The following is a 22,773-nucleotide window of genomic DNA, read 5'->3' on the forward strand; positions in this document are numbered from 1 at the left end:
GCTTTTAGTAGTGGAGTCATAGTAGTGATGGTGAAGGAGAGGCAGATGGATGGATGGATGCATAGACAGACAGACAGACAGACAGACAGGCAGACAGACAGATAGCTGGAAAGAAGTCAGAAAACCACTTTTGAAGGAAAGGGAGGAAGAGTGATAGATACAGGAAGTACGTATTTTGACCAAGGAACAGAAATGACAGGGTGCGGAAGAGAGTGCAGGACGGGTGGAAGAGATGGAGATGATAACAGCAGCAAGAGTGAAGCCTAGAAAACTAGAAAAGATCAGAAGTGAGTAGCTCAAAAGCACATGCGGAGAAGTTAGATATTGGAGATGAAGAAGAGGAAGAGCATCAACGAGGCGAGGGAGGATGATGGACAGCAGGGGCAGAAGGAGGAAGAAAAGACGGTGAGAGTTTGTCACAGCGGGCTAGACGTCACGCTTCCGTGGAGATGGTCATGGTCCATGGTCCTCTGGCAGCCAGACGGGATGATATCATTACGTCCTGGCCTGAGCGGTTATGACTCAGCCCCTGTTGTTTGTTGCCGTGCCATCGCTTCCGTCAGATCACTGCTCCATGACAGTCGGAACACGAGAGCAGCCACCTCCAGTCTCTCTCTTCCGCCATTTGAGAAACGATCGCTGGAAAGCCCGGCCGAAGATTGCTGAAACGACGACATAGGCCCAACAGAAGCTGTTCGATAGAGTTAACGCACTAATGCGCTCTGCAGACGTCGGCAAACACATTCTCAGTGTGATGAAATTGATTTCTAACATGTTGTTTGTTCCCGATCGGCGAGAAAACACATCGGAGAGGCCACAAGACGTTGTTTTCTGGTCGCAGACAATTGTTCTCTTTGGAGAGCGTGTCCGTGAATCCATACCAAACATAACTGCGCTCAATGCGCCAGCGTGTTTCTGCAAAGCAGGATGACAGGAAAACAGCCTCTTGTTCTTTATGGCTCGAGGTGAGCTGTTCAGTCAATAAATCACCATTCACAACAACAAAGCCTCGGTCCCTTTAAACTGAACACACCTCAGCCAGAGCAGTTCAATACAAACTATTGCTTGTGAGGCTGATAATAAAAGTCCCTTTAATGGCAGACGCCGTGACTCAATATTCATAATGACAGCGAGGCAGAGCGCAGAGACCGGATTAGTCACAACGAAAAGAAGCTACCGCTCAACTCCACCTACAAACACACAAATAACTGAACTCAAAAAGCTTTACAAAAACACAAAAAAGTAGTCAAGACTGTTGAGTTCTCTGTGTACAATTGAAGAAAAAATATTTTTGTATATTTTGTATTTGTTTGAGAAGGTGAGAGGGACTTGGACAGGTGGAAATTAAAGCAGTGTATTGGCAGGTATCTTGCCATACAATACGTATCCCGATAAAGGAGTGGAGACATGATTCATTGTGATACTTTAAGTCCAGTAATAAATTGTAATAAAAAAAAAGCCTTCATTCATAAGGAAAAAATCATAAAAATCAGTACAATATTATGTGCGTGAAAACAAGCTCATTGTTATGAACTCAGTCCATTAAGACTTTCAGTTCAATTTCACTGATATCACAATTGCACCAAGTGTATATATATATAAGTGTGTATATATATACACACATACAGTGGTACCTCAGTTTCGAATGTCCCGGACTTCGAACAAATCGGAGTTCGAAAAAACATTTCGAGATTTTTTTGCTTTGGATTTTGAACGAAAATCCAGAACTCGAATGCTGGAAAAAACATAACGTGCGCGGAGCGATCTGCTGACCCACGAGGCGCTTTGTTATTGTGTATAACGCAGCCTCTGTATGCAGACGTGTCCCGTTAGCTCCATTTACTGACTGTTTTTTCTTCATATTGAGGTGTAAAACCTTTCCTGTCTCCACACTGGAGCGTGGTAGAGTGTCACAGGGGAGGTGCTGGAGCGCTCACTCCAGGGTTTGATGTCCTGTTGTGGGCTGGAGCTGGGACAGGGATGAGGCCAGTCTGGGACAGAGCGTGACTTGGTTTATGACTTTGTCACAGCCAAACTGCACAGAAGCGCACATTCAGAGCTGGACACGCACCGGGCACCTCTTCACTTCTGGAGAGACGTCACTCACTCGGCAACCCCTCCCACATGCAGCGGCCACACACATAGAGGAACAGCCACCTGCAGCAGACACTCGACATTCACTCCTACAAAAGACTATTTTAAGGCTTGGAACGTATGAGTTCTTTTTCCATTCATTGTCATGGGAAAAATCGATTCAGATTTCGAACAAATCACTTCTCGAACGGCCGTCTGGAACAGATTGTGGTCGAGAACCGAGGTACCACTGTATATATATATATATATATATATATATATATATATATATATATATATATATATATATATATCATGGAAGAAAGTAGGAAGACAGAGGGTCACACCACTCCCATTCAGAGCTACCACCTCAATGAGACTCCCTTCTTCATCCCCACGGCAAGACACTTTAAGCGAGTGTAACCTTCACGGGGGTAGATCTGAGTTTACTCTGCTGATGAAAGGGTGCACTAAAATTTAACTGGTACATACTTTTGTACCTCCTATACCACCATACACCAGCAGTGCTGCTCTTGCTAGGACTTCCAACTGAATATAGTCAGTTCAGGTGGTGTTGCCGTGACACCGGGGAGAGCTTTGGTCAAACGTGATGAATAAAAAGCATCAGAAGTTAGATGTGGTGGCTCTCAAACACGAGCTCCTCCAGTGTGGCGCGGCCGACACGGTGAAACAAGCAGAGAGAAGTGGCAGCCGCTCTGCAGTAAAAACCCCCTCGACGGATTCCAGAGCTTTACTGAGACCCTCAGATTACCCCGGAGAGTAATTTTTCCCATCCTCGATAAAAGAAGTAAAATAAGCGAGGGGGGTGGGACCTGTATTTCACCCGTACAAGAAGGGTTGGAGCGTATAAGTCAGCCACAATTGAAAGCCCCCGGAAGATCATGGGAGTGAGATAATAAAGTCTAATCTCAAACCGCGCGCCGGCGATGAGAAACGGATCCACCCGAACAGAAGGGAGGAGTATATTCACACAGGCTTGAGTTTCTTAGTGAGGACTGCAGATGAGAGGCTACGTCACACAGCGATCCACTGGGCCATCGGACGCAGCTGGAATTAACAGATTAAGATGGCGCCTTCTGACTTTCTGTCATAATTAGCGTCCTGCGTGGAAAAGCAATTCCGCCGCACGGCAATCAAAAGGCCGCGATCAGGCGTCCTGCTGCGTTTGATGTGGGAACAAAGCTGGACGCTCATTTGCTGGAACGCCCCGACATTAGCTGCGTTTGATTGGAACGGGCCGAGCATCGGCCCGGCTCTGGTTTCAATTTGCATCGCCACCTCACAAAGGGAAAACCACAAACTAGAGCGGGACTCAATTAGAGACCAATATTTCCTCCACCCCGTGCGCACTGTTGTGAGAGGAGCTCAGTCAGAGCGTCACCATAGAAACAAGGCTGGCCGCTGGGCTCCTGGATTGTGCCCAGCAAATGTCATGTTAAAAGTCAGGCGCGGGCATTAAACACCAATGAGAAGCTGTGTAATGGCTGCCAATATTTAAGCGTGCAGATTCAGCAGGGGGCTGACATCGTCGCCTCCGACCAATTCCGCACTCAATTTTCCCTTCCCGCCTGAGGAATTGGGAGTGGGATCCACGCCAGCAGACGGCCGGGTCCGAGCAGACTGGAACACAGGCCTCTTAAGATAATGTTGCGGCCAGGCCTCACGCAGCCGTCACCGTAATGCTGTCACAACGAAATCCTCAGGTCGGTCGACTCGGAGCCCCGTCAGAATCCAGGCAGGCTGAGACACGCTCCGGTCAAAACAATTAAGGTGGAAGTTTGAAACCATGAGTGTCAGTTGGAGGACGGAACCCGGCGTCTGCTCTCACGCTGGTTGCTGCCTCCGGCTCCCTGCAGGTGCTCGACTCTCTTATACATACTATTCCTTCAAAAGTGTTTCACTGTTCACCAGTTTGGAGTTTGTATGGATGGAAGCGGTGAATCATAGAATCAGAAACTATTCCTTCCCCTTGCAGGACTTGGTAAACAGAAGTATGGAGCACGAAAGACGCTCAACATGCTGCTGGTTTTGTAAAACACATCTGGTGCAACACAACTGTGATGGAGACCAGGACCCACAGGTACAAGTACAGTCAATGTAAAGTTGAACAGGTAAACATGCAGGTGCGAGTAGGGCGACAAGTGCAGCCAAGTTGTACTTGGTGTGTCACTTAAAACTGTTCAAAGTCACACAAACCTTGAGTTCTTAATCGTCCTGTTTAGAACAAGTGAAGTCATAAAACTAGTAAAGTCAAGTTAGTGGCGTTGAACACAGCTCGGTGTCAGGGGAGGAAGGCGTGTTAGGTTGGTGAAGGCGCGCGACGTAAAGGGTCGAATATTCAGTCAGCCAATGCGTTTTTTCACTCCCACGTCGTAATATATTGACGTTGGGAAAGTGGATTTTTGCCTTCCGTGTTGCAGGTGGGGGTGTGGCTCGCACTCTGGTCACTGAAATACAATGGACATTACTTGGTATATATAACCACTTGTGTGGCTCTACTCCTTCGTGACAGTTGTATAGCAACTGACATGTTACACGCAGAAGACAGCCAACCTCCATCTTTCTTTTACGGCAAGCAACATGTTTTTCAATTGGAAATTTTATGCAGCAGCAATGCAACGCTGAAGGCTGCCTTCTGCGTCAGTATAGGACGCAGAAGTCCACTTCCCAACATCAGTATATCACGCCATGGCAGTGTTATATAGCGACGTATCAACTTAACAAACAAAATGAAGCCACATTCACAAACTCCAGGGCTCAACATGCGCTGTACCACACCTGCGACTGAACCAGTGGGATTAATGAAATGTCTTCAAAACACCTGGGACACTTGGACCGAAACTCATAATATGAACACATAAATATCGTATTGTAATGAATCTCAAGCGGTGTCTTTTGTTTTTCTTTTTGAAACATCACACACACCAGAACAAGAACCAGAAGAAGTTATCGCTACTCTCGCGAGATGGCCCGTTGCCATGACAACGCAAACACATTCAAACATTTGGAACCATTACAGAAACACTCTCGGCTTAGTTTACACTCAAAATAAAAACTTTCAGATGAGTTTATTGAGGACTGGAAATGGTCTTGAGTGCACAAAAGACTCAGAAGGTTAAAAAACAAGCCGGATCCAAAAACTTGAACGGCGCACAATGTTTTCGGATGCATCAAGTGACTGTGAGAGCAGAGATTTTGTTTGTACTGGTAATGACTCTTAAAAACCGCCCTTTCTCATGCTCTTGACACCGCGTTTTCATCTGAACTGCCTCACCAACTGAGCACTTCTTAAACACCGTTTGGCCTCCACAGAGAAGACTGAGGACTATCAGTGGCGGCCCTGCAACGCTCCGAGCGCGGAAATAAAAACCACCACCAGGATTGATGATGAATGATCAACCTGGAAATAGAAACCAGAAGTAAAGAGAAACCATCTCATTAGAAGCAGCTCGTGGAAGAAACAACAACGCGGCACAATAACCGTTAAAACAACAGACGCCAGATGTTGCGAGCAATATCCGCCATCAGAGCCTAAATAAGACAAAGCTGCTTCCATATTCCGCGCTGGCCTCACCTGCGAGCTGTCACACGTGCACGCCGCTGGCACCAAACAACCTCTGGCAGCTCGTCCGACGACGCTGGAGCACCACCATCTCCGAATTCACACGTGAGCCCGCAGGCAATTACCTGCTTATCGTTTGTGACTCGTGCTCGCGGCGCTCGGACGCGGCGGCAGCGGGACCTGAGCAGGCGGGGGGGGGGTGGTGAACCTGGCGATGCTCAACGTTTCAATTAGCGGCTCGCTGCAACATGCTGTAGCCTTCCTGCTCCGCGGCTCGGGGGCCCTAATTACTGCAGGTCGATAAGACTAGAAAACAGAGCCGGGACTGACTCAGACGGAGAAACAAGGATTCAAAGATATATATATAAACGTAGGCGCACACTCATATTTAAACAACATTGTTCTGCTGACAGATGGGGGTGACGCACCCGCCACAGTCTCAAGTGTGATTTACACAACTCCTTACTGCAATAAACGCTGCAGGTTTATGCAGCTGTTTGTGAAACGCCGACTGAAGTATGAATAGTTTTTCCTTCATTTATCTTCATGAAGTGGTTTCAGTGAGTAAAACGGGGCTACAGGTGACACCATTAGGATTATGCTGTTGCCGCGCAAAGCACTCACTCTGATGCCGACTTGATGCCGAGTGCGTTCGGTCTGGATCTCAACATCTGGCCACACTTTTAGACTACTTCTGAAATGGCCATCGCATCACGGATTAGGTGCCAATGATTCTTTCATTTCTCTGGACAAATCTGCCTTTCACACTGGAGGAACCGTTTTTACTTCCTAGAACCCTGACAGGATCTATTTTTGTTCTTAGAAAGACCACAGGAATCCCATGTGTTTACAATCTCACGGGCAGGAGGGGGGCTGGTGATGCAACTGTTGCACGACACACGCACCAAGACACACGCAGGAAGTAGCAGCACTTGTGTTCGCTGCATCGCTGGAAGCTGTTTCTGAATCTGTTAAATATCGATCCAGAGAGACCCGCTTTCGACCCGTGCCAGTGGATGATTTCATTTACATATAATGTGGGCTGCTCACTCATATTAGTAAGAACAGGGCGTCTAGTTTAATAAGAATAGCCTCATATAATAATCATGTGTTCAGTGATGGATCTCAGTTTGATCCCAGTAACTGTCTGACGTCATTACTTTTGGTGTTAAAAACGCATTCAAAACGACGAAAAAAAAAAAAGTGCCAGACAAGTGAGAAGAAAAAAAAATGGTCAGGGAGTATCCAAGCACCTAAAAAGTTCTAGTCCCTGGTGTCTGCTGCTGAGCGTACATACATTGCTTGTGTTAATGGCTACATTTAAGAGGCGCGCCTGTTTAAAACTCTTGATTTATTAAAGACAATAATAACCCCAAGTGAGCATGAACTTTTTACCATACAGACGTGAAGATCATGTCACAAATTTATGACAAATCTGAAGTAGGAATGTCCCGACACTGATTTTCCAGGTCTGATACGATGCCGATATTGCAGCCTTGAGCATTGGCCGATATTGATATGATATGATTATGAATCATAAATATGTTTATTGCCTGTTTTGTGCTGTTGTACGTTACAAAAGCCTTGGTCAAGTGAAGAGAAAGAGATAAAAGAATAGTCAGAAAACAGTGGATACTTGAAAAATCAATTGCTATCATACATTTTAGCCTGTAATGTAATATTTACAGCATTCTAAAACTGAATAAAATGCATTGAAAGATAAATTAGAATACCTTGAAAAACAACCTAAACAAATCCAATAAAAACATTTTGTCTTATCAGCGCGATTTTATCAGACATTTTAGATGCAGCACAACGAAATCTGATATCGGTGGCTGATATCGGACAATAGCTATATAATAATATTGGATCCGGACACCCCTGAACTGAAGCAAATTTCCAGGCAACTGTTTATTACCTTATTTACTCTGGTACATGTTACTCTGGCTTGGAGCATTGGGAGGGACTGAAAAAAAAACTTCAAGAGTCGACACAATGAGCAGAGGTGGAGGTGGGAGCACCTAAATAGGAGGTCCTCTACTGACTTGGCCAATCCACGTCCATTTCACGAGCCGATAGGCCGACGCTAAAGGGAACAGCTCGGGTCGATGAGTCAGAAAACAGTGTCCGACACTGATGGTCGACAACACAGGGGCTTGTTTGCGATCTGGATATTTGGATGCGATTGCATAAAGATGAAGGTTCAAGAGCGTGTGTTCCCAATCTCCGCTCTGCCTCCAGTGGAATATTTTCCATGATGGAAATTTCGATTCTTGGGTTGTTAGAGAGGCCGACAGCTTGATTTGATCTCTACTCTCAATCGGCGCCGCCTTGAGTCGCTTGGAGACACAATTATAACACAAGCAAGAGGCGGAAATTGAAAAACTTTTCTTTATCCTGACAGGGAAAAAACAGCTGACATTTTCCTAAATGAGGCCGTTTTCCGCGCAGTGAGGAAACCGCTCCTGAGGTGTTTAAGCTCACGCGCAAACAGATGCGCACGGCGGATACCTACACCAACCATTAGCGAGATGGAGGATTGTCGTGACATTTAGTTTGACCGTTGCTCCAAACACTGAATATTTATTGCGGCATTAGCGCGGTCTCCTTCCAGCTGCCGCGAGCCATTCCGCCGGGAGAATATTTAAATCCTGACAAGGATCATGATGAATCGCCGCGGTGACTGGCTGCCAATCTGGCGTCTAATCTCCACTTCAGACCCCTACATCACGGCTCAATTGTTTTATAATTGCTCTGAAGACGGAACAATGGTACAAACAGCGTTTTCTCTTAAACCCATCCTCAGTTCTCCGCTATCAGTCAAGGGCACTCGGCAAACACAGGGAATTGGTCTATTATCTATTTGCATTCCGAAAGCAAATCATTTTGTCACTCTTTTCCTTTCAGGACCCAATTTCGGCCGCTGTGCTTATCGCTCTCATTAAGACGCTGCGAAGGTACATGAGGGGAGAGTTTGATTCTCAGTTTAGCAGTCGGCTGGGGTGACCCGGCTTTTTCTCGGGGACACAGCCACACAATGTTTGGAACAGAAGCGGCACAATCTTGATGGTTTCATTGGTCGATAAAAGAAGCGACAGATTAGATGAATCCTCTTTTTAATGGGCAAAATCTGTCACTTAGTTATTTTTCGGAAGTCAGGAATGACCTGCGGTGAGCAATAAGGTTCGCGGTTCGGACTCAATAGGGAGATCAAGATGGACGGAGGAGGAGGGCGGTGCCAAAAGAAGATCGGAGTGACGTCTTTCTGACTTCAGTTACTCAGATTTCAACCTTGTTTAACCTCCTCAGTGACACGCTACACAGCAGCAGCTAATGAGAATTAGCTTGGCTTGAAAATGACTTGGAAGAACTAGACAATCGATACTGGTGATTTCACTTGAGTTCATGAAGATTACCAGAGTATTCATTAATGATTTGGTGATGTCTGGCTCTGTATTTCGCTGATCCAAATCTGGCTCAGGTGTCATGGTGAATGTTTTTCTACGGTCTACGGTCTGGTGTCAGTCCTGTCTTTGGTTTATTGAGAGAGTTAGGTATGTAAATGAAGACTGTCAGTATGCACTGTGGGTCCCGCCAGGCAGTTTCACACTGCGGACTCTGTCTCGGGTGGCCTGAGTCTGATTCGCCCCCTGCTGTGCAGGCGTGCTCAGGCGAAACTATGTGAGTTATCAAACACCCCGACATATTGCAAATCCTGGACCGCTGCGCTGTGCTCCCGTTCCGAAGCACCAGTTTCCTGCAGCTCCCGGCTGCACACCTCAGTGTGCAGAGAGTTTGCGAAGTTGTTTTTGAACGACGCTGCCTGCAGAGACAGCGATCATGTTTGTGTGGAGTTGCGCTGTACACGTAGTTTCCCCCGAGTCGCCTGAGACGAGAAGCTTACGCTGCGTGGAGAGTTTCCCGAGACAAGGTGCTGCTCCCCAGCCGGGATCAATTCCGCAGCCAAAACCTCGACTCGCTGGTGTTCACACTTTTGAGCTGAACGCACTCGTCTCGAGACAGAGTCCGCAGTGTGAAACCACCCTAAAACACTGCATACTGTTAAAACCATGGTGGAGATTTGTCACGAGTTGATGTCGGAATGAGACGCGCTTCTTTGACGGTCACAAACTAGTTGTGTTCCACGCAGTGCCTCCAGCTGAGTAGAAAAAAAAGGACTCTGCTCTGAGTCTGCAGCGTGAAAAGCCCCTCAGAGACAGGTCACTACCCACAACTCTGGTGACCCGGGTCAATAAAACCAGTCTCTTCATTGATTTTGTTTTTTTTTCGAAAAACTTCCGTGCAACAGTTATACTTCTCTGGTGACGACAAAAATATCCATACACTAGGCAACCGCTGCAGAGCAGGAAACAGCTGAAGCTGCGAGTGAATACCAAGTGGCTGTTCCTCACAGTGCAGCACAAGTTTGGGCTCATTAAATCATTTCATCTGGACGCTACTGACGGACCCAGAACACAATAGATCAGTAAGAACCCTCTCACTCCTGCCTCAGTGCTGGAGCTGCTGTACTAATCCCACGGCAAACTTTCTGCTGATCCATCACAGATACTTCCACGTGGAGCTGAATTCATTACACGCTCCCAAATCTGCCTAAAGGAACCACTTATGCATTTGCATGTCAGTCACACCAGGCAGGAGCTGGCGAGCGGACAAAAGAGTCAAAATTATGCTAAGCATATACAGGAGTGAGAGGAGCATCGACTCATGCATATACAGCTGTAGCCTTTGAGTGTCGGAGGGGTATTCATATTGGTGTACTTTACATTTTAAGTGATTTCCATACTGTTATTTTTCTCCCCGGCCAAATTCCTGGCGCTTCAGGTGCAAGGTGTTCAGGACTGAATCCTGAGCAGAAGGAGCATTTAGCTTGGCTTGTGATGAATGCATTAGCTGGGAAACACATCCGCACATCGGAAGGTCACTTTGGCCATAAAATAGTCAGGAAGTGGATTACCAGGTGCACAAGACCAACAAGTCAGAGACGAAAAGAGAGTGAGTGGAAACCAGGGTGAATTTGGCGCTATTTTGTTTGTCCCCCTTGGCGTGTCAGAGGGAAACAGAAAGACCAAGCAGGAAGGAATCACTCACCTGAGGTGAGGAGAACATGTGGCAGGTGAGGATGGATGATTTCCTATTCCATTTCATGTTGTGTTTTATGTTATGTTTTTGGTATGTTGAGTGATAACCAGCGTGACCCATGAGGTGAGGGGAAGAATTTCCACGAGCGAATAGCTCCATTAGGGAGCACTAATGTACCTGAGAGCTGATAGCAAGAGTAAGTTTGAGGAGAGCACTAGCTTAACTGAGTTTACTGATGCTTCCGACCACATTGTAATCGCATCATTAGACGCTCATATTTCCTCCGAGAACATTATTAAAGCAACAACCTAAAGCGTCTTCTGATCCGGAGGAAAGGTAAGGTTAGGGACCAAAGATCTTTGAGAACCAAGCGTTTCAGGGCTGACCTGAAGTGGTCTCCACTCTGTCCATATCAGCGAGGATTTGAAGGCCGCTCTGCTCAGCTGTTTCCAGAACCAAAGCCGCGGCCTTATCTCTGAGCTTTCTGTCCTCCAGTTTGTGCTTAGAGCAGCACAGAACTTTATAATTTCTCCAGCCTCAAATATTCTCATTGAAATGGTATTGCGATAAACTGTATGCCGAGTGGCCCTGAAGATGATCATTAAAGCTTATGGAGAAAGTATTTAGCCAGAACTGTGCCTCATATACTGAGCCTTCGTCTGTGGGAAAACACGTTCTCAACACTGAGGGTAGCGTAATGAAGCTTCAGCTAACAGCTAACTCACTTCACCGAGCTTCCCAGCCCTCACTGACCATCAACCATGGCCCACTTCTCTATGCTAAATCTTCCACTTGGTTCTAAGGGTCTTAACAGTTAAGTCCCTTTGCTAAGAGGGAATCTTTCCCACCACTAAATACAATTAATGCAGTGAATGTAGCAAACACGCTCACATACGTCAGGGACGACTAGCTCTGAATACTTTCATTCAATCCGTCAATGTATTCAGAGAGATATTTTAGGGATCACCATCTGAGGTCCAAGGGTCTCAGACCATTTTAAATATCAGCATAGGTACAGCATCTTTACAATGAAAGGAGCGTAACCTAACCAACCTCTGTGTTTCTTTAACATGATGATCTGCCCACGGCCGCGGAAGCTAGGACATGTGCCTCAAATGGAAACCTAATGCGTCCACATGCAATGCAGACGGCTGCCTTTGGCGTCAACATATGGGAGTGAGAGTGGGTTGGATCACGAGGAATATACAGGATATTCAGGAGACGACCCATCCTGCATCCCCCGCTTCTCATCGCTGGTGCCGCAGTGGAGCAGGTCACCAGCACCAAGTTCCTGGGTGTTCACATCTCCCAGGACCTGACCTGGAACACCAACACCACAGCACTGGCCAAGAAGGCCCAGCAGCGCCTGCACTTCCTGTGGAAGCTGAAGAGAGCCGGAGATCCGTCCCCCATCATGTGCACCTTCTACAAAGGCACGATCGAGAGCGTTCTGACCAGCTGCAACACAGTGTGGTTCGTCTCTTGTACCATCGCCTGCCGCAAGACCCCTGCAGCGTGTGGTGAGGTAAGACTGTTGAGAAGATCGTCGGGGTCCCTCTTCCGTCCCTCCTGGACATCTACAAGACTCGCCTCCCTCGGAGAGCCCGCCCACCCGTCACACAGCCTCTTCACCCTGCTGCCATCAGGGCGAAGGTTCCGGAGTCACCGTGCACGAACTAGCAGACTGAAAGACAGCTTCATCCACCAGACTGTCATGATGCTGAACTCCCTTCCTGCTCTGCCCCCGGGTCTGTCATGAGCTAGCTGCTCCCCCCGGTGGCTGATGGACCGATGTGATGATGAGTTTGTTGCCATGTATCCTGCTGACCACTTATCAATTATTTATTATTTGTTCCTGTCTGTTGATTTTTATGTCATACGTCCAGGTCTGAGAGAACAGATATTTCATCCATGCTATATGTCTTGTACTGTAGACAATAAAGCCACCTAACCTAACCTATACCCCTACTTCATGTAGCCACCAGGGGGAGCTGCTGGCGGTATGACGTACGATTGAAGCAAAGAAGAATTGAAGCACGAAGCAAACAACTGGAAGTTTAAAAGAGAGCGTCGTCTGGTCCCTGAGCAAACGTTGTTGACTCCTGCTATAGACTTTTCACTCGCTCATCCATAGGTGAGTTCTCCTCAAAATAACTCTGAGATGTTCAAATCTGTTTCTCCGAGACAATTTGTGGCGTTGGAACTGGAGCCGCCCGGCCGCTAACAGCATGTTTTCCAGGCTCACGGATTGGACCCGTGTACCGCACTCCCAGTAATCAGCCAAAATGAGAGTAATTTGACAACAAAAACACACCGCTCCAAATGAGCCGGTGAAAGTGCACGTCTGCCTCTGTCACCAGACTCGCATCCCCTCAGCACCTTCACCCTTTAGCCGTAATGAGGGTTAGTGGTCGGAGCGGCGCGGCTGCCTGTGGCCGCAGCTGATTACCGGTGTTGCTATCTCTGCTGAGCTGCCCTCTATCTTCGTCCTCTGTCCCCAGACCACGCGTCCAGCTAGGAGACCATCAATCAGCGGGCCACAACAGGACCTCACGTAATCACTAACCCAGGAAGAGGTTGAGTGCGTGTGTGTGTGCGAGAGCGACTCCGCCAGATGTGTTCTCCCCTCAGCAAGCACGCGTGTCTATTTCACACCGCTGCTTTTACAACCGCGAACGCTGGAAGCTGTTTTTCAATTTGCCAAAGCGTCACGCCTCAGCAGCACCCGCCGACAACCAACACTTAATATTCACCCGTGAGTAAACCAACAACAACCCACAGCCATGTTTCACCTTGCATCAGCTTAAATTAGCAAGATCATCTTTAATCATGTTTTCCTGGAGAATATGAATCCTCTGGTTTGAACTTGATGAAATGGGGTTCAGAGCGTTTGGAGGAGGGGGGAGCCACTGGAGGAGGCAGGAGCCTGTCCCAGCTACACAGGGTAGGGATTGGAACACCACACACACAAACCTTGCACATAATTTCAAGTCATCCAGTCATCGGACAAAGGGAGGAAACCGGAGTGCCCAGTAGGGATGGGCGCTATGGACAAAAAAATATATCATGATAGATGTTGTCATTTTGGCCATTTTCATTTTATTCCATGTGTTGGACACTAAAGAGTCTCTTGAAACTGTTTTATGATGAAACTTATTAGTGCCGCCAACATCAGTATATGTTTAAATATAATAGTGAACTAAGCGTAGAGATGAGAAGTTCAATGTTTCACGTCTCTGGTAGAAGCCGCTGGTGTCTGACAGGCTGCTCTGCCAGCTTTATTTAGGGGTTAAATGGAGCCGTCTGTCTGCTGTATCTCATGTCTCTGAACAGTTGACTTGAACTATGGAGCAGTCTGGACACATTTCCTAGATGCTATTGAAGGAATATTAGAAATCATGTGGAGAAATGATCATGGAGTCATATTCTATTCTCCAAATCACTATACAAACTGTCAGTCCTTTGTCTTGTGTGATGAAAAACCTTTTCACAATTCTCTCTCCTAAAATGGTTGTTTTTCATTGCCTTGTTGGAGATTTCACTCATACTTTGACCGTTTTAGAGTTTGTTGATGGTCCCTAACTGATGGCGGCTCGTAGCATTAGCGCTGCCTGTGAGAGTGTGTCCACGATCAGTGAACCCTAATTGGAAACACAAAAGAGGGCGCCGCCGCCAATACCGGAGCGGAGCTCCGTCCAATATCCAACTATTTTCACCAGGGTGTTTCACCGCGGCGCCAACGCAGCGGGAGACCTGCATGTGTTGATGTGAACCAAGGCAGACGACCGCGTCAGAGAACCTATGAGGACCACTCCATCTCATCAAACAAACACAGATCCAGAGACAAAGGTTCCCTGGATTAAAAATAAGTTTAAAACTATGATCGTGAACCAAAGTCCAACACACTCTCCACAACTGTCAAACAGGGCAGTAAATCGTGTACGATAAGTTATCGCCCATCCCTCGTGCCCAGAGGAAACCCACCTAAGGACAAGAGTTAAAGCAAAAGTAGTATCTTTGCTGAGTCACTATTGAATGTTGGCTGAGGCAGCATGTTTCCTGAAGCCCACTAGGTGGCACTACGCTCCACAGTCGCTGGATTTAAGCAACTGTTTTAATGAAACCTTCCATCATTTTGAATCTGAGCGTCACCTCCTGAGTTCTGAATCTGAGGCTTCATCACAAAAAACAAGGCCCGGCGTCGATAAGTGACGTTTGTGGCGACTGTGACTACATAAGGGAATAGTCAAATACGATGACAAATCATTCCATCACAGATGGAGAGTTTGTTTAGTTATATTTTCCTATCACTGCTGACCATGTGAGAAACATTTAAATCCGTTGAGGACGGTCCTTCAATGATATTGACGCATGGGACAAGATCAATTCCAACTCATCTTAGAAGACATTCATTTCACAACACTGACACAGTGTTCGGCAGTGATTTGATGCCTCGATGAAGATGAGTTCAGGTAACCCTGAAAGTACATGTGCAGCTTCCGAAAAACCAAAGACAGTCAAGTAACAGTCACACAAAACAATGAATCCTTATTTGCACCCATATTTTGCTTGGATGACATTTGGGAAGACAAAATTGTAAACATACAAACGCTTCAGCTTCCATATACAAATAGCTGAGACTCAGGAGTCAAAGTCAGAAGAGTCAGAGATGAATATGCAGGCAGGGGCAGGGACAGGGTTTGGGTTACAGATGGTTTGGACACATGGAGAGCAGAGACAGAGTTGGACCAAGAATGTTGCAGATGAAGGAGAGGAACCAGTGAGGTTCACCATGAAGGACATGGAGAGAATACAAGTGACTCGTGGCTGAGTTTGATGGGTGACTTGCTTCCTGATGGGAAATGACCTGAGAGGTTGAGTGATTAAACTAGCGTTAGATTGTTCTAAAAGAAAAAGAAAGAGCTGGAGTATTTCAAGGCAGTAAACATGACGGCAGCATCTAACAACACCAAAGTTGAAAGAGTTTTCCTATTTACTCTGTACTTGTGCAGACAGAGCCCACTGGGCCGTGAGTGGCTGACCTTTACCCACCTGCGACACTTTGACTGACACGTCGCAGCGTGGCGAGCCGGGCTCTGCCAAAATGAAAAATCCTGCTTTTCAACTTGGTCCGCAGCGCACAGGCGGACGCCGGCCCGTACAGCTCGCGTTTAAAAGATGAAAAACTGTCACGTCTGAGACATTTGATTCATGATCATGCTGGGATCAAATCGTACTCCTCCTCAGTGGCGTCCAGCTGAAGTGGACACGTGGGAAGCAGGAAAATGTCTCTTCACGCTTGAAAACCTTCGGGATCCAATGATGTTTGAATCTCAAAGGCTTTCAGGTGATTCATGACTGACTTTATAGCAGCAGATCACGATTGATTCTCGGAACAAACACTCATCCTGATGAAGGACCTCTGAAGTTCCTCTCAAGCCGGTCAGTTTTGGGGACTTAGCTCTTGGTCAAATCTGTCTCAACTTCAGTGCTATATTTTAGGGCGTCACCAAGCTCACACTGCTCTAGTTGACTGCAACAGCGTGAGGCTGATGTTCGACTGCTGCTTAACCTCGCACCATCCAGGTGGAATCATCAACTTGTTTTCTCACAAGAAAAATCCTTTGTCTTCAGTCCGTTGTTTAAGAAACACGCAGACTTGTTTGGATGCCGTGAGCCGTCAGGTCGATCTGTTTACAAAGAGACCTGCAGGTCAGAGTAACAGCATCGTGCTAAAAGCCCATTTATGCTCAATGTTAAATACGGATCCGGACCTTCTGTCCGTGCTCTGCCTTCATTTCCTCTGTATTTCTGCGCGTTTCCACAAAGCTTGCGGATGTGGACCAAACAGAGCAGTACCACTGGGAACCATGGGGGGCAGTGTTGCTGTTACCACGCGATACATTGGTCTAATGAGACATGAAGAAGACGTATCAATGACAGACATTTTCCATCCTCTAGAGGCGATATATTTAGTGGCCTCACCGACCACCACCTCCTACAACGCTGCCTCTGTTTTCCACAGTTGCCATTTTGGTTTTAAAAGTTTGTCATAAACCTTTGTTTTGCATAAATGAGGCCAACTTTGTTGTGAGTGAGGTGCTGTTGAGGTGCCGTTGACCCACAAGAGTTCACCACAGTCAAAGCAACACACAAGGGCACAGCCTTCCTCTCAATATCACACGTGGATCAACTCAATGACGGCGGACTGAATATGCTGCGGAACACTTTCAAGATGCATCTAACACGTGCGAATCTCACGCTTTGATCTCACTTTCAACATCGACGCTCACAATCTGATTACGGTGTTTACATGAGTGGATAACAGTCGTAATCCCATTTGCTTTTTTTACGACAGCCAAACACGATTATGACTCGTCCTCTGTTGACTGGCGTGACTTCAAACGTTTCGCTCTTCAGCCCCGCACGCTAATCGAGTCAGAAAAACACCCTTTACCTCCTGAATAAACAACACTGCATCAGGCCCGTAACTGACAAGTCAATAACTGGTGCCGTGACCTTCTCATCAAACCCTCTTAAAGCACCATTTACATAATCATCCCGCAGCTTCTACTGGACCGAGGTGAACAACTCACCCAGATGACTCCATCACATCTCGGTATATTAAAACCAATAGCTTGGTTCAGTGGTTCTGAAGTGTACCAGTGGTGTGGGTGAAGAGAGCGCCACCTTTTGGCTCATAACTCTGTTACTCACCGCCTTGTGTACAGTTGCACATTAAAAAAATATTTAACCTAGAAAATCTTGAAGAAAATCTATTTAGTTTTTCAAAAGCAACTTTCACTATATATATATATATATATATATATATATAAGTGCTGTACTTTTAACACGTTAATTCGATTAATTAATTACAACGCAATTTAACGCGATGAAAAATTAAAAAAATTAACGCAAGTAATTATGAGAAACAATGGTTGTACATGTTGCCTCATTTAGAGGCGTGTTATACCTCTATTATTCATTTTTGAATTGCTGTGTTGAGCTTAAGTGCCTATTTGAGACAGCCTTATTTTATTTCAGAATTTTATTTATTTAACTGAATCGCTGTGTTTGTATTACTATACTATACTATTTGTATTGTATTGCTTGGCCTTTACTTTTGGATTTCATTTATGAGGCACAGTTCACCAATAAAAAATTGGATTTCAAATCTTTTCTTCTTACTGTATTCAATTGACTAGTCATGCACTACAATGTTTTAATATCCTAGAACTCAAATTCTTTAGCACCTTTAGCAGATATGACATAAAAATGCGTTTTTGTTTTTTTTTTGGCTTGAATTTTTAATTAAACCTAGAAATGCTTTGTAAACTGCACAGAAATTATTGAAAAGAAAAAAATAAATAAATATATATATATATATATATATATATATATATATATATATATATATATATATATATATATAATGAACGACTTTAACGGATTTGTTTTTAAAAACTATGTTTTTCTTTCGCCTTCTGCATTTTATTCTGCAGTCAGTAAATGGCCAAATTGACTGGTTGAACTCAAGTGTGCCATTTGTCGTGTGTTCCATGAATGACCTCTGAATATGACTCGGTGTGAGGTTGAGAAAGTGTCGAATGTTGTTGTCAAATCCCAATTTCCGAGTGACCACTGAGCCCACAGCAAGGAACAAGCGAGCAGTTTGACGGGTCACGGCACGGTTCAGAGCCAACGCGCCGTCTCATGCCGCGGTTCAAGTTTCCCAGCGACTAACGGGCAGCGAGCGGCGATGACACGGAGAGAAACAGGTGAGGCGACGACACAAACTGCTCGTTGTCTCCTGCGCGTCCGACCATCACTGCATGATAATGATGACCGCGAACGGCTGGGAAAGCTTCCTGACGACTCGCCGCTGGGTGGACGGATCCATCCATCCATCCATCCAGGGCGAGCGAAGAAAAGTCATAGGAGCCGCGGACAGTTCAGAGAAAAGGCTAGAACAGCGGTACCTGCTCCTGCTGCTGAGCTGACTTGGCGTTGCCTTCCTTCGCAGTGGTCATGATTCCCTGCCGGCAACACCGCCAGGCGCGAGGAGAGACGCAGATCACCGGAGCGGAGACGCGGGGCACGCACGAGAAACCAGGCTTTTCACGGTGAAAGAGGAGGAGGAGGATGCTGAGGCGAAGGTGTCTGATAACAAGTGGTGGAAGGACGCGGAGCCGCGGAGGAAGAGGAGGAGGAGGAGGAGGAGGAGAGAGAGAGGAGGCGAGCTGATGCGACACACCCGCGCGCGCACACGTCAAAGAATTTCATGTTGACTTCATGAACATAATCTCATTAACGACAAGGACGCTCAGCGCCAGCCACAATTTGAATTTCAAATCAAGAATAAATCTAATATCACGGCGTGTTTGTTTATGCTTACAGACAAACAAAAACGCCTCGTCGGTGGCGCAAGTTCGCAGAGGCGTGTCACGTGGGCGAAGGTCAAAGTGAGGCTCCTCGCTGTTTCTCAGTGGTTTCTGCATGACAGAGTGTTTGTGGGACTCATCTGCATCCGAGTCCCACAGGTCCAACTGTAACGCTAAACTCCACGCAGCAACAAGACGCTTAGCTCTTCAAACTGGGCCTGACTCACTCGGAACGTCCAACCAATTCATCTGCATCCGAGTCCCACAGGTCCAACTGTAGCGCTAAACTCCGCGCAGCAACAAGACGCTTAGCTGTTCAAACTGGACCTGACTCGCTCGGAACGTCCAACCAATTCATCTGCATCCGAGTCCCACAGGTCCAACTGTAACGCTAAACTCCACGCAGCAACAAGACGCTTAGCTCTTCAAACTGGACCTGACTCGCTCGGAACGTCCAACCAATTCATCTGCATCCGAGTCCCACAGGTCCAACTGTAACGCTAAACTCCGCGCAGCAACAAGACGCTTAGCTGTTCAAACTGGACTTGACTCGCTCGGAACGTCCAACCAATTCATCTGCATCCGAGTCCCACAGGTCCAACTGTAACGCTAAACTCCACGCAGCAACAAGACGCTTAGCTCTTCAAACTGGACCTGACTCGCTCGGAACGTCGAACCAATTCATCTGCATCCGAGTCCCACAGGTCCAACTGTAACGCTAAACTCCACGCAGCAACAAGACGCTTAGCTGTTCAAACTGGACCTGACTCGCTCGGAGCGTCCAACTAATTCATCTGCATCCGAGTCCCACAGGTCCAACTGTAACTCTACACTCCACGCAGCAACAAGACGCTTAGCTGTTCAAATTGGACCTGACTCGCTCGGAACGTCCAACCAATTCAGGCCAAATGAAACCTCAAAACTGTTCAATAGGTGAGTCAGTCAGCCAGCAATGCCGACATTCTGGTCCGTGCTAGTCCTCTCTGCAGAGCCTCCTTCCTTCAATATCTGATGTTGTTTTTACATGTATTTGACAGTGCTGGACAGCCCAATACCAGTGAACCAACTGAGCACAGTGTTCGTTCAACATCTGGATGCAGGTCAGACCCACCAACTTTATATTAACAAACCATTAAATTCCTGTCAGACAGAATTTCGGCAGACAAGTAAAGTGGAATTAATAATAGCTGACAGTTTTCAGGAGCGATCAAAGAGGAGACTTTAGTGATCCACTTCGAACAAAACAAAGAGCATGAACGCACATGAAAGCAGGGCGAGGCGAGCGTGGCCCAGGGGCCACAAGGGGCCCTCGTGAAGTCAGAGTAAAATCATGGAACTGATCGCGTAGAAATGTTTCTGACTTTAAGTACTTCCCCCAAAATTCATTAATTTACTTAACTAGTAAAAGGTATTTGTTTTATTTTCTTTTCCCCTCTTTCCAGTTGTCTTTTTTGACTTAGTGTTCCTTTGAAATACTGAGATGAAATTGAAACGACAGACCCTTTCGATTGACGCGTGTGAGCCACGATTTTATAAACTTTGAAAACACATATACAAACTTGAAAATACACTTAGCAAGTCAGGAAAAAAATATGTTCATTAAAGAAATTTGTTAAGTGTAAATGTGTTTGGCTATTTGTACTTTTGTTCCAGTAGCTTGTAAATTTTCTTTTCAAAAGTTTGTGTTTTGCACTCAGCCACCATCGAAATGGGTCGGACAGTCCAACTACTCTGACTGGTGTTGAACCGCTCTGTCTTCAGCCTCGGAGAGACGTCGCTGTCGTCGCTGAAGTCACAACACAAATGGGGGAGGAGGGTGCCAGATTTCATGCCGTGGCACACGCCTGATAGAAATGGGTTGCCAGGTATTTTTATCATCGCAGTATCGCGGTGCGTTTTTGTTTTTTATGAAGGGAGTGTCATTGTCTTTGCTCCTGGTCCATCCACTTTGCTTTTCCTCCCTTCTCCACTTGCTTGTTCTTCAAGCGTCAGCTGCTCATGTCCTCGCCTCCCTAAGATGAACAGTCTGGACTCTCTTCTTGGAGGTGGTATGAGGTATCTGGCCTTCCCTCTGCCCATAGATGGTGATATGGGGCTCAAACTAGTTGGAGCCCGAAGAACAAAGCTTGAACCTGATTAAGTTTCTTGCCTCGCAAGGCTTTTCATGAACCTTTGAAAAAGAAATCATATTTTCAGAGACACGGCCATCGACGGTCGCAGGGCTTTTGTGGAAGACGTTCGCTTGTTATCGATTTGGTCTCTGAAAGGGAACAGGCTGAGACATTGAAACAAGCTTTAATTCAGAAGCACCTCACACGGCCCCCTCCTGTAACACCACTCATTCTCCCAGTACATGACTCTCTGGCACTCACTCGCTACAAACCCTTGCTCCGCGCCACTGGCCTGAATTCAAAAGCAAAAACAGGCCACGGTCTAAAAGTGGAGCGGAAGTCGTAAACCCAAATGTTTAAGTTGCTGCCGGTTGTAAAAAAGTTATGATCCGGCAGATAGAACGGCGGCGATAAATCAGAACTTGTTAAAACTTGAAGTGAAATTGCTTTTTCATAAAGTTCAAGCCTTCAGAGACTTCAGCTTAATCTTTGAGACAGGAATATAATTAGCAAGGAAAATGAATATTCGGTTTTGGCCACGCAGAGGAGTCTCTGATGTCTTGGCTTAATCAGAAGCAGATTTCTCTTAATGTGCTTGTTCAATCAATTAGAGCTGAGAGTCTCCACACGCAGCGAGACGATACTTTGACTAATTAATATGTCGGTTCATGAAATATTTCTGGGGATGTCAGTCTTGGGTGCCACCTTCTCATGTTGGCAGCTGCTATTCTCTTGCTATCACGCAACATCGACAGCATCTATGTCACTAGCGCTCAAGAAAATCCTCACCGTCCCACTGTCGACGCTCCACAGAGACGTTCTCTGCTTTTCTTTATTGACAACAAAGACTTGAGAAATATGCAAAACAGGTTTGTCTGGTTGGTTTCTAGTTTAGACACTAACCATCTTTTGAAGTTCACTTTCCTGAAAATTGTGTTCGTAAAATGTAACAATAAGATTTAGCTGTAAAGATTGTTGTTGAACTTTTGACATGATCACTGCAAAAAAAAAAAATTTTTTCAAGTGATTCAATAATAGGTTCATTCAAAAGGATTCACTATTTAAGATAAACAGTTAAACGTCGTGATTTCAAAACAGTATCTTTCAAGTTGCTCCCTGTCTCAAAAAAGTAGGTGGGAACTGCCAACAAAAATCTGTCAGCGCTGAGACACACAAACTGCAGCTATAATACGCTCATCTAGATGAGCGCATGCTACGAATACCTGTTACTTATCGGGATCATGGTCTCAGCATGGAAGGCCTGACTCCCAGCCAAGTCCACCAGCTCCACTGGAAGGATTCCAGGGCAGCTGGGACATAAATCCTCTCCAGCATGTCCTAGATCTGTCCTGGGGCTCCCTCCCAGGAGCACATGCCAGAAACACGACGTTTGGGAGGCATCCCTGCCAGACACCCGCACCACCTGATCTGGCTACACTCAACGTAGAGGAGCAGTGGTTCTACTTTGTGCCTCTCCCAGATCACTGACGGCACATTCATACTCAACGTTACATACGGATCCAGA

General features: G+C 46.3%; 1 protein-coding gene across 5 annotated transcripts in view; it reads right to left on the minus strand.

Annotated features, from left to right (window-relative positions):
* LOC128755895 (dipeptidyl aminopeptidase-like protein 6) overlaps window positions 1-22,773 on the minus strand; it is a 261,376-nt gene that overhangs the window by 99,810 nt on the left and 138,793 nt on the right. Inside the window, exon 1 of one of the 5 annotated variants that reach the window (XM_053859998.1) lies at window positions 18,736-19,092. The exons of the other annotated variants lie outside the window; for them this stretch is intronic. Coding sequence (XP_053715973.1) covers window positions 18,736-18,786 — 51 coding nt within the window. The 5' untranslated portion in view covers window positions 18,787-19,092. Of the gene's footprint in view, window positions 1-18,735; window positions 19,093-22,773 lie in introns of those variants that run through there. 5 annotated transcript variants of the gene reach the window in all.

The sequence above is a fragment of the Synchiropus splendidus genome, chromosome 3 (genome assembly GCF_027744825.2).
Source record: "Synchiropus splendidus isolate RoL2022-P1 chromosome 3, RoL_Sspl_1.0, whole genome shotgun sequence".
In the NCBI taxonomy this organism is placed as follows: domain Eukaryota; kingdom Metazoa; phylum Chordata; class Actinopteri; order Syngnathiformes; family Callionymidae; genus Synchiropus; species Synchiropus splendidus.